Raw genomic sequence first — 16,539 nt, forward strand, 5'->3', positions numbered from 1 at the left:
GAAAGCGAGCCGCTGAACGGAGCCGGGCCCTGGATTTGTGGCTGGTTTCATTGCCATTGTCATCCTGGGAAATAACCTGACATTTAGCTGTTGCTGCACTTCTTTTGTTGCAGCTAGCTTTATCATCTGTATCTCTCGGCTGTAGCTGACCATGCATGGTCTTTTCACGTTACAGCCGCACAGGGCTGCCGTCCTCCATTGTGCTGATCACGGCAACTGAAAGGTGTTACTCTGAGCCCCTTACATTTTTTATAGCAAACGTATTTAAAAGATATATGTCATAACATCACATGTTAAACTTTAAGAATTACATTAATGAGGATTCACTCTCTTCTCCCCTCTACAGACCTGCAGGCCTGATACCAGGGCTTTAAAGAAGGCACCCCGTGGGTGCTAGGAAGACAGCACCATGTCAGGGGCCTCTGTGAAGGTGGCGGTGCGTGTCCGCCCTTTCAATTCAAGGGAGATCGGAAAGGACAGCAAATGCATCATTCAGATGACTGGAAACACCACCAGTAAGTTCCCTAACCACAAGTTCTTAGCTGAAATATGTTACCCCCGTCCTCCATTTGAAAATATCCACATGCGTACTGTCTGATTTACTGACTGGCGTGACAAACATGTAGAAACTGTTTGGCACCTAGTCAGATGTAAGCCTGAGCAGGGGGACACTTCTCCAACCAGAAGGCACAGGCTCAATCTTTTCCAGCGAGAAGGATTATTGAAAAGATAAATTTCCTCTGCGTAGGACCTGGGGTGACTGTGCAAATCTCTGGTAAACCAGCAAGGCCTACTAGACACGTGATATGAGCTGAACCTTTACTTAGAGTCTTTAATTTCAGATGGAGACTTTTGAGATCAGAGCTAATTTTCTTGTGCTGGAGAACTTCTCTACAGGACTGACAACTGTGTATTTACTGAAGGGTCCATGTTTTCAGTCACTAAATAGAGTAATCCAGGAGAAATCAAATTGAAATCACCTGCATTGCAAATCTCATGAACATCACAGTGCAGGCGACATAATCTCCCTGCAAATTTGACCTGATATTTATGTGGGACAAGCCCCCTTTTATTTATTCCTGCATCAGATTAAGTCAGATTTAAAAATGGCTCCCTCTTCAACATTTTATAATTACACTTTCTATTCAAATCTGCGACATATGGAAATTAAACAATAAGTACAACAATGGTGGAGAAGATTTGGAAGAAACTTGATTATTGTGCCTTTGTAAAATCCTCATCAGGAAATGACAGTGTCAGTTTTCAGCAGAATCTACAGTATTTGTTTTTTAGTTTTCACGTAGTTCAGAGCAGGCCACATTTCTGAGGTTATAGAGTGCGCAGAGTGAGGACTGGTTGAGCGAAGACTGGAAAGACACACGATAGTCTGCTTTGCAAGGTAAAGCCATTCATCAATAATGGATGAGGCTTCCTGAAATATTTACTGTTTGGCCTAATTTAGCCATCTCACCCCTCCTTCCTCATGTCACGGGTGACTAGACAACAAGCTGGATGGCTTTTTTGGGGCCTTCATATTTCAACTGTGGGATTTGCTGTATTTTGTGATTTGGTTTCCTATCAAACTAATTCTCGAAACACAATAGAAGCTTAGACATCTTTAATAGTCTGTTAATGAGATGTTACCTTACTCAGAATGATTGACTGTACAGCAGCGGTGTTGTATAAGCTTAGATCATAGACTCTGTTTCTCACCGTGTGGATTTCTGTGGAGACCCGCTTTCTGAATTAAAATTCTTTATTTTAAATGTTTTGCTTATGTTAAACTTCATGCTAACTTGGCCAGTTATTTCTAATATGCTGTAATATTCCCCACCTTAATGTTACATTTTTTTTTATTTTTAGACGTCCTGAGAGAATCCAATTTACAGTTTTGGAGGACAGATTGTCCTTTGGGTCATCAAACATATATTATATTAATATTATATTATATTATATTATCTAATATTTGTATTAGATATATTATATTATCTAATACAAATATTTGCTATAATTCTCTTTAGTATTCATTTAATCTGGCTCTTGGGCCTGATTCCTCACAATCTTAATTTTTTACCTGCTACTAAACTGCAGTAAACGCTTCAGAGAAGAGACAAATTATTAAATACAGTGATCACTTCCCAGACTTGTATGATATAGTCAGATAATAGTCAGGCCCCTGTCACGATTCTTTTTTTTTTCAGTCTCCAGCTAATACACAGAATTTATACTAAATCAGAACTGAGCCACTTTCAGTGGACTGCCGGTCTTTCAGCAGAGAAAACAACCAAGTCAGTTGCTCTGGATTTGAGGTGGAGGATGTAAGTAGACTGCTGTCAGGAAAAAGCCCATTGGTTGCAGTATCTGGAGGGGCCACTGAGGCAGGGTATAAATGCCCCTTTGTCTTTCTCTAGTCTGGGCTGAGGAAAGGACGAAGAAGAAAGAGTTCTTGGTTTTTTTGTGTTTGTCTCACTCTCTGCTTTGTGCTGTCTGACACTCATGGGTGGGTCAATAGCCCGGTTCCCACAAAGCAGGAGAATGTCAGTAATCTTGCTGTTGGAGAGGTCTTCCATCCCACGCTGACCTTAATTAAGATGCAGGGGACTGTGCCGGAGGAGTTATGGGCCTCCCTCTAGAGGGCTACTGGGTGCAAACAGTTGGTAGAAGTTTCAACATTTATCTTGCAGCAGAAAACTTTGCATCTGGTTTACAAAAAAAAAGGATTATGCAAAAGCTACTGGACAAATTACTATGAAACTTGGTGGAATGATCTGGGAAATTGTTGTCACTTTCTTAAACATTGTGAGATAGTGTTTTTTCCAACTTTTCACTGATTTCCCAGGGAATGTATTCAGAAATGAATATCTATATAATGTGCAATGTGATGCAGCTTTAGGGGGGCTGTCGGGCCTTGTTGGAAATATGCGCTCTACTGAGTACCAATCTAGTTTAATGAGTAATGAATGTCTGTAATGCAGCTTTTATTTGGGAGGATTGACTTGATTCATGCAACTTCGTTTGATTTCAAAACTCATGAGCACAATGTTTATTGCTCTGTCATGTTGATTTTGGGACGACATAGACATCTACAGTTCCTCTTGTGAAGATTTGTGTCTTCTAGACTCAAACCAACCTATAGCACTAGACAACATACCATGGGAAACTAGTGCTGCCTCTGCTGCTGAAAATAGCATGTATAGTGTGAATGTGGCTCTCCTACAGCCTCTGTCAGTGGGTTCACATCCCCCCGGTCCGACTTGCTGACACAGCCACATTTTCTCTCCTATTGACTGGGGCAGGTCACCCGTAACAGTCTGACCAGCATCACTCAGTCACAATCATGAAGACCCAGCAGCTATGACACAGACAAACATGGACTGTCCCATAATAGGATGCTGAAAATATGATGGAGTAACAGCTAAAATCAAAGCAGAGCAGATAATTACCACAACCATAATGATAAATAATGTGAGATCCAGGCATCATGAAAGTGATAATGATGAGCAGAGATGAAGTTTGAGAAAAAAGTTTCACATAAAAAATCTGGGCCACCCCGGGACATATTCTTAGTTATACATACATCAAAGTAAATCTTTAAAATTCTAATATATTAATTATTGGATATTATATGCCATGAGTCTGATATTGAGTGCAGTCAAACATAAGTTAACATACGTTTTTCATGAAGGATTATTTCCATAAATCATTTACAGTAGATATTTTAAATAATCCTGAATTATCCTTTGGAAATAAGTCATGTAATTAATAACTATTCCACTTGTCTTGTCTTTTTTCTAATAAACCGAGAAAAACTACAGTAATAAATTTCTGAAAATGTGAAATTACAGAAATATTAATACAATTATGGGGAAAAAGGTAATATATGTCAGGGTAAAGGACACACTGCTGTTCCATTAACCGGTATATTGGTAACCATCAAGTACAAAAATAATCACTGGTCCAAGCTTCTTAAATGTGAATAATCCCTAATTTCTTTAGTCAGGTCATGATGACTTAATATAGCACAATATCTCAAGTCTCAGATTTGCCTCAAGAGCCTCAAAAATCTATAGCGTGTATAGCACCCTATGTCCTTAGACCCATTAATCGTACTTCTCCAAGAAAAAAACAGTATCTCTAATAGAAAAAAATCTTATTTTGAAGTTGAAATTTTACATTTAAAAACAAGTCAGAGCCTCAAACCTTTGAAGAGAATCTAATGACTCTTGATCGATCTGTTTCTTCAATATGTCTGATTCATTTGCTGTGAACATAAGTCAGGGCTTTACAATTAAATTCACCAGCAGAAGCCAGTAAATGCAACATCATGCTGATACGAGTGTGGATATAGCAGATATGTGCACACACTCCTTCCCACCTCCGATGATGCGGTATCAGAGGACAGAGGGGCTGTTGTATCTTTTCCAATTATATTTGGCATTCGTGACGTGCGTGGCGTCCAGACTTGACGTCATCTATAAACTCTGCATCTAGCTATTGACAAGTGTTTCCATCATAAAAAGAGAAGACAGATTTTAAAGAGGAGTATGATGAAGATTCTCTTTGTGCTTAAGGCTCAGCTGAAACTGACCTCAGGTGGAAATGACCCTGACACACAAGCTGTGAACCACTGAGAACATCAACCCTACTGAGTGAAATTTAAAAAACAGTACGACCATGGTAACCCTCTGCCAATAACTGCCACTCTTCAGTAATTACCTTATCTGAGAGCAAGGCCCTTTTCTTTCCGGACCGGGGGGGGCTCTTCTTGTATGAATCATAGCTCAGTCAAAGATAAGTAAGCGATGAGAGGAGGCTGGTCTGTTTTACTGTCCCACTGAGGTTCTTCTTTCAGGGTTTAGGTTTGATAAAGTAGTACACATCCTTTTAAAATTGATTTATTTTATGGTTTTATTCTGTTTACTGGATTTAATTCAAAACATGTTTTAGAAACAGTCTATCGTTTGGAAATTGATCAGGTACACCAGGTGCTGAGTGTCTGTTATGTAAAGTTTCAACACCAGAGTTCAAAGGAAACAGTCACAAGGGTATACGCCATCAACCATTTCTTGGTTGCTGATAGATTCTAAATCAATATTTAGTTCTAAATAGAATTCCTTATAATGTGTGATGTCAGGACACATTAATGTAGAAGACCATTTGTGGCTGAAGAAAGCAGGGGAAGTGATCAGGGTGGAAAACATCTTAACTGATTAGTGAAATTGATTTTGTAGCTGCAGTGGTTAGCAGCAAACGTCATGTATTTAAGTGCTGGATACAGGACTTAGACACAGATCACAGAGCACAGTGTGAAAGCTGCGGAGCATCTATACGTTCTTATTCCTGGACATGTCCAGTAAACCGGGCCTGGAGGAATGGATGAGGAATGGGCCTGAAACTGGAAACCTGAGTCAAGCTTGCTGGCCTACATTTCATAGCTGGAAACACAGTAGCAGTGCACAGAGGAAATAAGCATGTGTACACTCGGGCGTGTACTTAGCTCTGGGTCTTTTCCTCTGTTATCGATCGAAGTTGCATTAGCAGAGAAAGTAGTGTCTGGAGCTCTGGGAGCCTGGAGGAAGCATTTTCATAGCATCACCAGATTTCACCAGATATATTGTTCTTGGGTGTGTTCACCAAGTGTTTTAGTGTTCATATAACAATCCTTAGATTTCAGTACTTAAGTATAATAGAGCTATTAGAAAAAAAATTGCATTTATGTATTTGATTATGTATTTGATTACTCATCTTTAACTATATAGTTGTAATGTCAGACAGCCCTCACATCTAATTACAAACGTTTTTTGTTTCTGGTTGGACCTTTCTACGACTGTTACGGACACTCAAAGGGAAAACAATATCTAAGATTTTATAGAATACAAAAATATTACAATATTATTAGTATTAGTACTTATGTGCAAGTAACTGAGTCTGTTCTGAAGGAAAAAACATGAACACCTTTTGGAATTGCCTCTTATGTAGAAGAGGAAATGTTTGCCAGTGGTCTACTGTTCGATTGTTTGATACAACTGTGTGATATTCAAAGGGATTTTGTAGTTTCTCAAGAAACAATGAGATTGGTTCAAGATTTTGGATGCAGAGGGAGTGAAACTCTGGCGAGCACAGGTTTTCCGAGCTGCTTATCTTCGAAAAGTTGTTATTCTTATTCTCATAACATTAAACCTTTTATTCATGTAAATTCACTTTTAATCCCCAAATCTCAGATATTTTTTTAATAGGTTTCTACTCTTTCTGCATCAAGGATATATAAGTTAAACATCTTGACCAGTAAAAAGTTCTAAAACAACAAATAAATCATCAACACGACATGTGTTTTCTTTTAGGTTATGTGTTGAAAATAATGATAACTATTACATTTCCAGATGCTAGCACTGTAATAATACAGCTTTATTAGCATCAGTTAGTCTTAAGTAAGAAGCCTGAAAGCTCTTAAATACAATGACAGTAACACAGGTTATAGATGAACCAGACAAAGATGTGTCATCATATGAATTGGTACCTCAAATTAATTTGTACAGGGTCATAGCACAGATGAAGATGTATTAAATGAGTTAGTTTTAATATCTATAGGCATCATTATGTTATGAGCTGGCGATAGACTAATACAACTGCATTGACAATTTAATGGAATATATTTAAAAATAATTTGTTTGAGTTACCACTGGTCATCCTGGGTATCTACAGTGCCTTGCATAAGTATTCACCCCCCTTGGACTTTTTCCCATTATGTACTGTTACTAACTGGAATTCAAATAGACTTAAATAAACTTTTTCCCGTTTGATCAACAAAACATGCATAGTACTTTGGAGGTGCAAAATAACATTTTATTGTGACACAAACAATAATGAGAACAAAAAAGTTGACATCTGTTGGGTGCATAAGTATTCACCCCCCTGTGTCAATACTTGGTAGAACCCCCTTTCGCTGCAATTACAGCTGCAAGTCTTTTGGGGTATGTCTCTACCAGCTTTGCACATCTAGAGATGGAAAGGTTTGTCCATTCTTCTTGGCAAAAAAGATGAAGCTCAGTCAGATTGGATGGAGACCGTCTGTGAACCGCAATCTTCAAGTCTTGCCATAGATTCTCTATTGGATTGAGGTCTGGGCTTTGACTGGGCCATTTTAAGACATTAACATTCTTTAATCCAAACCATTCCTTTGTAGCTCTGGCTGTATGTTTAGGGTCATTGTCCTGCTGGAAGATGAACCTCCGCCCCAGTCTCAAGTCTTTTGCAGACTGCATCAGATTTTCTTCAAGGATTTCCCTGTATTTGGCTCCATCCATCTTTCCCTCTATTCTGACCAGTTTCCCTGTACCTGCTGAAGAGAAGCATCCCCACAGCATGATGCTACCACCACCATGTTTCACTGTTGGGATGGTGTGCTCAGGGTGATGGGCAGTGTTGGGTTTTCGCCACACATAGCGTTTTGCATTGAGGCCAAAAAGTTCAATTTTGGTCTCATCTGACCAGAGCACCTTCTTCCACATGTTTGCTGTGTCTCCCACATGGCTTCTGGCAAACTCCAAACGGGATTTTTTATGGATCCCTTTCAACAATGGCTTTCTTCTTGCCACTCTTCCATAAAGGCCAGATTTGTGGAGTAGACGACTAATAGTTGTCCTGTGGACAGATTCTCCCACCTCAGCTGTGGATCTCTGCAACTCCTCCAGAGTAACCATGGGCCTCCTGGTTGCTTCTCTGATTAATTTTCTCCTTGTCCGACTCTTCAGTTTGGGTGGACGGCCTCCTCTTGGTAGGTTTGCGGTTGTGCCATATTCCTTCCGTTTTCTTATGATGGATTTTATGGTGCTCAGAGAGATGTTCAAAGCTCTGGATATTTTTTTATAACCTAACCCTGCTTCATATTTCTCCACAACTTTATCCCTGACCTGTTTGGTGAGCTCCTTGGTCTTCATGATGCTGTTTGTTCAGTAATGATCTCCAACAAACTCTGAGTCCGTCACAGAACAGGTGTATTTATACTGAGATTAAATTGCAGACAGGTGGACCCTATTTACTAATTATGTGACTTGCAAATGTGACTTGTGAATGCAATTGGTCGCACCAGATCTTTGTTAGGGGTTTCACAGTAAAGGGGGTGAATACATATGCACTCAACATTTTTCAGTTTTTTATTTGTAAATAATTGTGAAATCCATGTAATATTTCCCCCCACTTCCAAATGATGCACTATTTTGTGTTGGTCCATTACATAAACTCACGATGAAATAAATTTAAATCTGTGGTTATACCATGACAAAATGTAGAAAAGTCCAAAGGGGGTGAATACTTATGCAAGGCACTGTAAGTCTACCATACCACAAACTGTCATAGTTTAGGCTTTGATTCTGTTCTACAGAAAGTTTAACTATTTAAAGGGAAAAGTCTATATTTGTGTGAGTAGATTTGACTTTTTGACACATTTGATGTGACAGTACAGGTGATGAACACAGGAACACCCAGAGCTTTTTTTTACATAGAGCTAACAGAGAATAACTGAGCTTGAGTACGTGCAGCTGAAGGCTGGTGGATGTTTCGTGCTTCCCTAGTTGAAAGATGAGCCTGACAAGCTGAGTCGGAGCTGTCCTAAAATGGCCACTGTGCCACAGTATCCTGGTTGGAAACAACATGGCTTTTTTCACAATGCACCACCATTAGGCTTAACTTTACAATTGATAGCTGGAAGTAAGGATGGATTTTTAACCAACAATGTAGTTTTCTGTGAGTGCTACAGCCTCACACAGCCAACTGCATCTCAGCTGTACATGTATTTGCAAGTTTAGATGTTGAGCGTTACATTCACAATTTAAGTCCAAAAGATGGAAGGAAATGATGTTGTCATGTCATCTCTATTCAGAAAAGTTTCACTGTTTGTATTTCCTTGTAGGTTGACGCTGGTTTGAGCTTGTTAAATAGAATGTCTTTAATGTGTAAACAGAATCAGAATTATTGATTTTTTATTTCACAAGAAAATAAAATGAATGGATTCCATGTTACTGCACTCAGTGAAGAAAAGGCGACAGAAGGAAGAGGCGACAAAGGCCTTTTCAGCTCTTTTAGCACAACATGACACTGACCCAGCTTAGCTACAGCTTCACGTGTGGGGCTGTCACCCTCCCATTGACCCCATGTTCCTTGTCCTGTCTTTCAGCCATCGTCAACCCCAAGCAGCCCAAAGACAACAAGAGCTATAACTTTGATTACTCCTACTGGTCCCATACCGGGGTAATTATTCCTGAGCCCACACGCATGCCTCCACAAAAACAAACACACACATTTGTTTTACTGTGGATCACTTTGTGTCTGGTTTACAATGGGATTCTAAGATTTACAATGCTGATTATCGATCTCTGTCCACAGCCCGAGGACGTCAATTATGCCTCTCAGGTGCAAGTGTACAGAGACATTGGGGAGGAAATGTTGCTACACGCCTTCGAGGGTTACAACGTCTGCATCTTTGCGTACGGTCAGACGGGTTCTGGCAAGTCCTACACCATGATGGGGAAACAGGATGTCCAGGATCAGCAAGGAATAATTCCTTTGGTAGAGTTTTGTAATCACATGATCAGTACTGATAATGAGTCGAATGAAAGATACTTCAGAATTTTCCTCAGATGATACAGTTTTGGAAATAATATGATGTTCTCTTTTCCAGCTGTGTGAAGATCTTTTCAATAAGATAAATTACAATACAGACAACAGCATGTCTTACTCTGTGGAGGTAAGGACAGATGTCACCTCTTTCCGCTGTATCTATAGTAAACCTGAAGTCGTCACATGTCATACTTTCGGGTTAACATTATGTATCTGTTCAGGTGAGCTACATGGAAATCTACTGTGAGCGTGTGCGAGACCTACTGAACCCCAAAAACAAAGGGCACCTGCGTGTAAGAGAGCATCCTCTGATGGGACCCTACGTGGAGGACCTGTCCAAGCTGGCTGTCACCTCCTACAATGACATCCAGGACCTGATGGACTCTGGCAACAAAGCCAGGTGATGGAGCTCACTCTGTTTTTTATCAGCAAACAACCCATATTTAGTTATTGCCTGTCAAGCTACATTCCTTACCTGAACCTACTGTCCGTACTAGCCTGAAAACCTATGGTGGTAGCCCCCACCCTCTGGAACTCTCTCCTGGCATCTGCGATATCCCAACCGACTTGTTCACAAGTCTTTTGACTTTGTTTCCTTTTATTATATTACAGAATATAAATCCAAGTTATTATTATTATTATTATTAGCAAATCAATCAAATACATTTCTGACGAAGGGGAAGAAGTAATTGGTGTGCAGAATTTCTGACTTTTTTAAATACTCTGATTCAGCTATTTTCATTATTGCAACTCAACCTTATTCACTTTTAATAGTATTTTAATTTGTTTTATATTAATCAATGGATATTCTGTACTATTATATTAAAGGCTGGTCATTTTGCACACACATGACAAGATCCGCCTTGTTGGGTAAATATGAGGCAAACAAACAGCATGTCACACTAACTGATAAATATATGTTCACTGTACAGGACTGTGGCAGCCACCAACATGAACGAGACAAGCAGCCGCTCTCACGCCGTCTTTAACATCATCTTCACTCAGAAACGCCTCGATGCTGAGGCGGACAACACCACTGAGAAGGTAGAGAAGATTAATCACATCCTTTGTGAAACCGTTTAACATCCATCTGTTACCACTGCTTATCTATAAGCCGACTGATTGCAATGAATTAAATCTTGTTGCAAATTGGATGATTGCTTGAAGGTCATCATGATAAAGAAACAATGTAAAGCTCTTTTTTAAATGAGACCTGCCTCTGCAATTAAGATGAAGAGCTATAGCATTTTTCATTGTCACTTATTGTGTTGCATTTTTATAAATTTGGGCTTTGGGATTTCTGTTGTAGGTCAGCAAAATAAGTTTGGTGGATTTGGCCGGCAGTGAGAGGGCAGATTCTACTGGAGCCAAAGGGACGAGGCTGAAGGTGAAAATATTTTCTCCTCTGCATTTTACACACTCTAAACCTCTCATATATACTTTCCTATATGCAAAACAATTATTATTAAATCCTGAAAGGTTTTTTGGTATATCTATAATGTATATATCATTCTCTTTTTCTTTTGCTCATTCACAGGAAGGAGCTAATATCAACAAATCTCTCACTACACTAGGAAAAGTCATCTCTGCTTTGGCAGAAGTGGTGTGTATGCTATCTATGTATTAGACGTTGTAAGATAAAGCAGATATTATATAGGATAAATAGTTAACTTTATTTCTATTTCTACTCTATTTTAGGACTCTGGGGGAAATAAGGTAATTTGTTTAAATTATGTTGAATGCATTTGTTTACCTTTTAATGTGTTAATTCACAAACAGATTTAGATTTTAATATGTTTTGATTTAATTTACAGAATAAAAAGAAGAAAAAAGTCGAAAACCACATCCCCTACAGAGATTCAGTTTTAACCTGGCTGCTGAGAGAAAACTTAGGTAAGAACACAACATAGAAAGAAAGCCGCCTCCCTGTGGGCCACATAGACCTCGAAGGCAGAATCCAAACGAGTTGCTCGGGTTTATAGAGGATTTCGTTGATTTGCGTCACCAGCTCGTCGGACACGTTAAGAAAGTTATAATGCTCCTTCGTTTTTTAACATGCCTACCGTTAACTTTTTTAGTTGAGTTGAAGCCTGATACTTAATTGATTTGTTGGCACCATTGTCTCTTTGAATAAACGGTTTGTCTGAAGCGCAATGAATCCTTGGATAGGTTGGGCTAGTAAGGATCCGCCCCTTAGAGTCTTCACGTCTCGCTGAGGGAAGGACACATTTTAAGTAACTTTAAAAATGAGACAGTCTAGTTGTGCTGGGGGGAAGCAATTGGTCTTCAAATCCAGCCTCAGAAATATGCAGCTCCTTAATTGAGACGGCTATAATCTGTCTGCGACATGCTAATATTTTGATGATTCTGTGCTGTGTCAGGGGGTAACTCTCGTACTGCGATGGTTGCTGCTCTGAGTCCAGCTGACATCAACTACGACGAGACGCTCAGCACGCTCAGGTAGGACACAGACACCGAACATCTTCTCTGCTGCATTTGCTCCCTCCCACACAGCTGATGAATGTAGCTTTGAAGGGCAAAGTGTTACATAATACACGTTTTCTACAGCAGCTTGCATTTTCTCACACGTCAAACACCTTTCACCAGATGCAGCTGCAGTGTGAATGTGCACTATGTTGCTCAGTGATGCCTCCCTCATACACACAGGTACGCAGATCGGGCCAAACAGATTCGCTGCAACGCCGTCATCAATGAGGATCCCAGCAACAGATTGGTGCGCGAGCTGAAGGAGGAGGTGTCTCGTCTGAAAGATCTCCTCCTTTCCCAGGGCCTGGGTGACATCATTGATAGTAAGGAGTTGTTTATTGGAACCATCACATGGTCACTGGTGTTGTCTCAAGATGAATTTCAAACTGATTGCAGTGGTTCCAAACCTCTTTTCTAAGCGGGCACATTCCTCTCAATGATACAACCTCAAATCAACCTGAACACTTCCCATCACAACCTACACATTTATTGTCCCTGTGGTCACAAACAATGTGTAGGTGCTCAGATGTGTTCAGATAGAACATGAAACAAAATTAGAACCAGTGCCAAAATACATCTCTGGGAAGACAAACATGGAGACGAGCAGATTAGAATAGAAATTGTTTACTCGGTTTCTGGAGCTGGTAAGACAAGCTAACAGATTTTAGTGTTTAAAAGGCTGAAAACAAAAAACATATCTTCAGGCTCTACTTCTGTGCATTCAGCCATTTAATAGCTCCACCCGCTCTGACGTATGCTTTAGATGTAGATAAACTGAAACAACGATAGATCAAATAGACGGAACATCCAACTCGCTTTCATTCTGTGACACCGACAGGATGGGTCACAGGCCAAACTAGAATGGCACTAAGAAGGATATATTTTGTTTCATGTTGTAACGGGACACAGCTTTAACGTTTAAACAAAAATGCGAGAAGAGATCGCAAAATTAAAATGTGTTATATGCACTGAGAGCCTTGAAGTCAAATAGATAGTTATTTATACTGACTGCACAGCTCTGGTCTTCATCAAATATAAGAGAATGTTTAAATAAATGATAATTTTCATCTAAAGGTGTTGCGCTTTCTCTCTCTCTCTCTCTCTCTCTCTCTCTCTCTCTCTCTCTCTCTCTCTCTCTCTCTCTTCTCTTCTCTTCTCCCAGCATATCGAGGGTCTGGTCCTGAGATTGAGGGTTTGAAATGTATGTTTTCTGGCTCTGGCTCTTGCTCTGGCTCTTGCTTTTGCTTGTGCGGCAGCTTAGCATCATCAGCTCTTACTGTGACACTATAATATTAGTTTTTCTATGTTCTCTGCAGTGCCACACTATCAGGAAGAAATAGAGCAGAATGTTTTAGGCCGCTCTAATCTTAAGGTCCTCATGTCTTGTCACTGTGCTGTAGAGATTTGTGCATGGCCTCCAAGCTGTGATGGGACAGAGCTTAACTCTTTATAAAGCAATAAAATAGAACACAACATTGAAGGTTGTGTACAGTATAACGAGGAACGCTCCATCCCCTTCATCTTTAATTTCCCTGATGTAGAGACTGCAGCCTCCTGTTCCCCTGGCAGGCTCTGTCTGGCTCTGTCGCCTCCTGTTGGCAGCCATAAAGGGGCTGCGAGTGTGCAGTTAACAGACGATGATAATGCAGTCTTCAGTCACAGACAGAGCATCATCACTTGCATAATGTTGGATCTGAGAGGCCGTCATGTCATGTTAAGCCGTACATTTTTACTGTCTCTCTATAGCACACGACTTCATTAACTGCACTGCGAAGGCGATATTGTGTGATCCATCTTGGCGGGCAGCAGCCGGTCCAGATGGACGGGTGTGATACAGTTTCCCAATCTATTGCTCTGCGTTGCCATAGCAGCAGCAGCAGGGTTGATATTTTGTAGAATCTATCGCAGGCCTTCGAGATGCCGCAACAAGGCTACGATACGACAGTGAACATAAAACAGGGAACATTATGTAACACGTACTAACGATGATTAGTAAATGTGAACAAACTCATCACTGTGTAGGGAAATGGAATTGTGCCTTCAGTAATTTGTCTGATGTGGTTGATTTTAGAGAAGCACAGTGAGCATCAAGTGCATCTCGCTGCTTTGAGATAATAATCTTAATTGGGAGTTCTGGCTTCCCAATGTTCTCTGCAGGAAACCCAACCCTATTACGAATGAGTCATTGTGTCCCTGCACACGAGCTTGCGTACTTTATTTTCCATACCGATGACTCATTTTATTTAGGATGCTTGATTGGGAATGAGCAAGTGAATCTTGGTCTCATATTCAAGTTTTTTTTTATCTCAAATCGCAGAAGAACAGTCTATATGACCTTTTTGCTTTTTCTTGTTTTTGAATGATCCTGCATTTGATGCTCTGCTTGATGTAGAGCATCAATGACGTACAATAGCTGCATTTTCTTTGGTCATGGCTGAATGGCCTCCTTGTTGCATCTTTTAAGTTGGTCGTCTTTGCGTGTGGCTTTCCATTGGCGCTGCCCTTGCTTGTACGCTAGCAGTTACAATTTCTCTCTGTGAATTAGATTTGTTTTAAGCCACATATCTTCTTTCCTTTTTGTCTTTCTTCTGCTGTCCCTTCTTTTTTTCTTCCTTACCTGTCTGCCTCTCTCCCTCTCTTTATCCCTCTAATATCGTTTATCCCCACCCCACTTCCTGTACACACCTCCGCCCCCGCCGACAGACCTATCCGATCACACGAACAATAACAATAAAGGCCCTGCTGTGAATCAAAGGGATGATCTCTCCACAGTGACCAATGCCATGACGGGGATGAGTCCCTCTCCGTCTCTCTCAGCCTTGTCCAGCCGTGCTGCATCCATTGCCAGTCTGCACGACCGCATCATGTTCAGCCCAGGCAGCGAGGAGGCCATCGAGAGGCTGAAGGTGAACACTAGATAACACACTCAAACAAACTCTGCTCTGAAACGGTGTGGTTGCTCTCAATTGACATATTGGGCATTTCAAGTGTTTTATTTGTTGCATATTGTCTTTTTCCAGTGTCATTAACCAAGCTTTTGTCTCAGTAGCAAGTTCATAGTCAGCACCATAAACCCCAAACCCAGAAGCTTGTCATTATTGAAAAAAGCTAAAAAAAGATTTGGTGTTTCAGTGAGTTTTTAAAGCAGGAGGACAGTGTATGTGGGACTTACTCAAAATAAACTACAGTGTGTGTATGCATGCTAGTGAAAGATTGCTGTGGCTCTCTGATGATTTTAGGACATTGACATTGCTGAACATGGGTGAATGGACTTGCTTGAGTTGTCTACGTCCAACTACGTACAACTCCTGGAAATACCTTGACCTGGATCACTGAGAATCTTCACACACTTTGCTCACTGAATTGTTGTTATTATTGAAGCTATATCCATCATTACAAACAATGCTTGTTCCAATAATTGTCTCTGGGCTTCCCATGGGATTTTTTGACCAAGAAATATACAACACCGCTTTTACTTGAAACGACTTTATTTACCACTGTCTTTTAAAACTTCAGGAAACCGAGAAAATCATTGCTGAACTCAATGAAACTTGGGAGGAGAAACTTCGCCGAACTGAGGCCATCAGAATGGAAAGGTTAATTATTTACTTTACTAGCAAAATCACTGTTGATAATGTGTTACCCTCTTAGAAAAGATAATTCCCGAAGACAGAGAGACAACCGGAATTCATTTTTCTCGTAATGTGAAAAAGAAGGACATGTCTTGTCTGTTTTTCAGATAACTTGAGAATCTTGAAGGAAATATAATAAAATTCAATAATTAATTTGATAAAATGTATAAAACATTTATCCTTCATCCACAGAGAAGCCTTGTTGGCAGAAATGGGTGTGGCAATGCGAGAAGATGGTGGGACGGTCGGTGTGTTCTCACCCAAGAAGGTAAGAGTCACTTCCAAAACTCCTTTCTGATTTTTGTATTACTATTTAAGTGATTGACTAAAATCATTGTTTATTTACCCCAAAGCCATCCAATAGCCCTAGAATGCCCCAGCCTGTATTTATCGACACAGTGGGGCTGTTTTCCCCCAACGAGGTTTGTAGCTGTGATGTGTTCAAAGCTTCTCCTATGAGTGCTCTCACTTCAATAGGAGCCCCGCCAAGACGGATGAGACAAGGGCTTCTACTTTTCATTAAGCGTTAAATCTACTTCATTTCTCACTTCCAACACTCCCTAACTGCACTGAAGGCAGCAATGGGTGTAAACATGGGGGAAAAGATAAAGGCAGTCCCCCCGTTTCGGTGATTTAGGGCTGTTTGCCTTCAGCCCTATAACATCTGGCTGAGACTCCATTAAATACCCATGCTGTGAAGCGGTAGGGAGTGACTCTGACTGCATGGTTTTAACTGATATTGATCTCTTACTGGGAGAGATGGCTTTTCTGCCCTCTTTCTGCACAGTGTACATATGTTACATTG

The 16,539-nt window shown here is 40.4% G+C and overlaps 1 protein-coding gene across 1 annotated transcript in view; it reads left to right on the forward strand.

Moving 5' to 3' along the window:
• The first annotated feature begins 409 nt into the window (after nucleotides 1-409).
• The window catches only part of kif1aa (kinesin family member 1Aa), a 39,251-nt gene continuing 23,121 nt past the window's right edge, over nucleotides 410-16,539 (forward strand). Inside the window, exons 1-15 of the mRNA XM_053430463.1 lie at nucleotides 410-515; nucleotides 9,173-9,246; nucleotides 9,382-9,564; nucleotides 9,677-9,742; nucleotides 9,837-10,015; nucleotides 10,548-10,659; nucleotides 10,925-11,002; nucleotides 11,153-11,218; nucleotides 11,314-11,331; nucleotides 11,430-11,508; nucleotides 11,997-12,075; nucleotides 12,283-12,425; nucleotides 14,875-15,008; nucleotides 15,619-15,698; nucleotides 15,927-16,002. Of these exons, the coding sequence (XP_053286438.1) occupies nucleotides 410-515; nucleotides 9,173-9,246; nucleotides 9,382-9,564; nucleotides 9,677-9,742; nucleotides 9,837-10,015; nucleotides 10,548-10,659; nucleotides 10,925-11,002; nucleotides 11,153-11,218; nucleotides 11,314-11,331; nucleotides 11,430-11,508; nucleotides 11,997-12,075; nucleotides 12,283-12,425; nucleotides 14,875-15,008; nucleotides 15,619-15,698; nucleotides 15,927-16,002 (1,473 nt within the window). The remainder of the gene's footprint in view (nucleotides 516-9,172; nucleotides 9,247-9,381; nucleotides 9,565-9,676; nucleotides 9,743-9,836; nucleotides 10,016-10,547; nucleotides 10,660-10,924; nucleotides 11,003-11,152; nucleotides 11,219-11,313; nucleotides 11,332-11,429; nucleotides 11,509-11,996; nucleotides 12,076-12,282; nucleotides 12,426-14,874; nucleotides 15,009-15,618; nucleotides 15,699-15,926; nucleotides 16,003-16,539) is intronic.

Source organism: Pleuronectes platessa, chromosome 9, assembly GCF_947347685.1.
Source record: "Pleuronectes platessa chromosome 9, fPlePla1.1, whole genome shotgun sequence".
Taxonomy (NCBI): Eukaryota; Metazoa; Chordata; class Actinopteri; order Pleuronectiformes; family Pleuronectidae; genus Pleuronectes; species Pleuronectes platessa.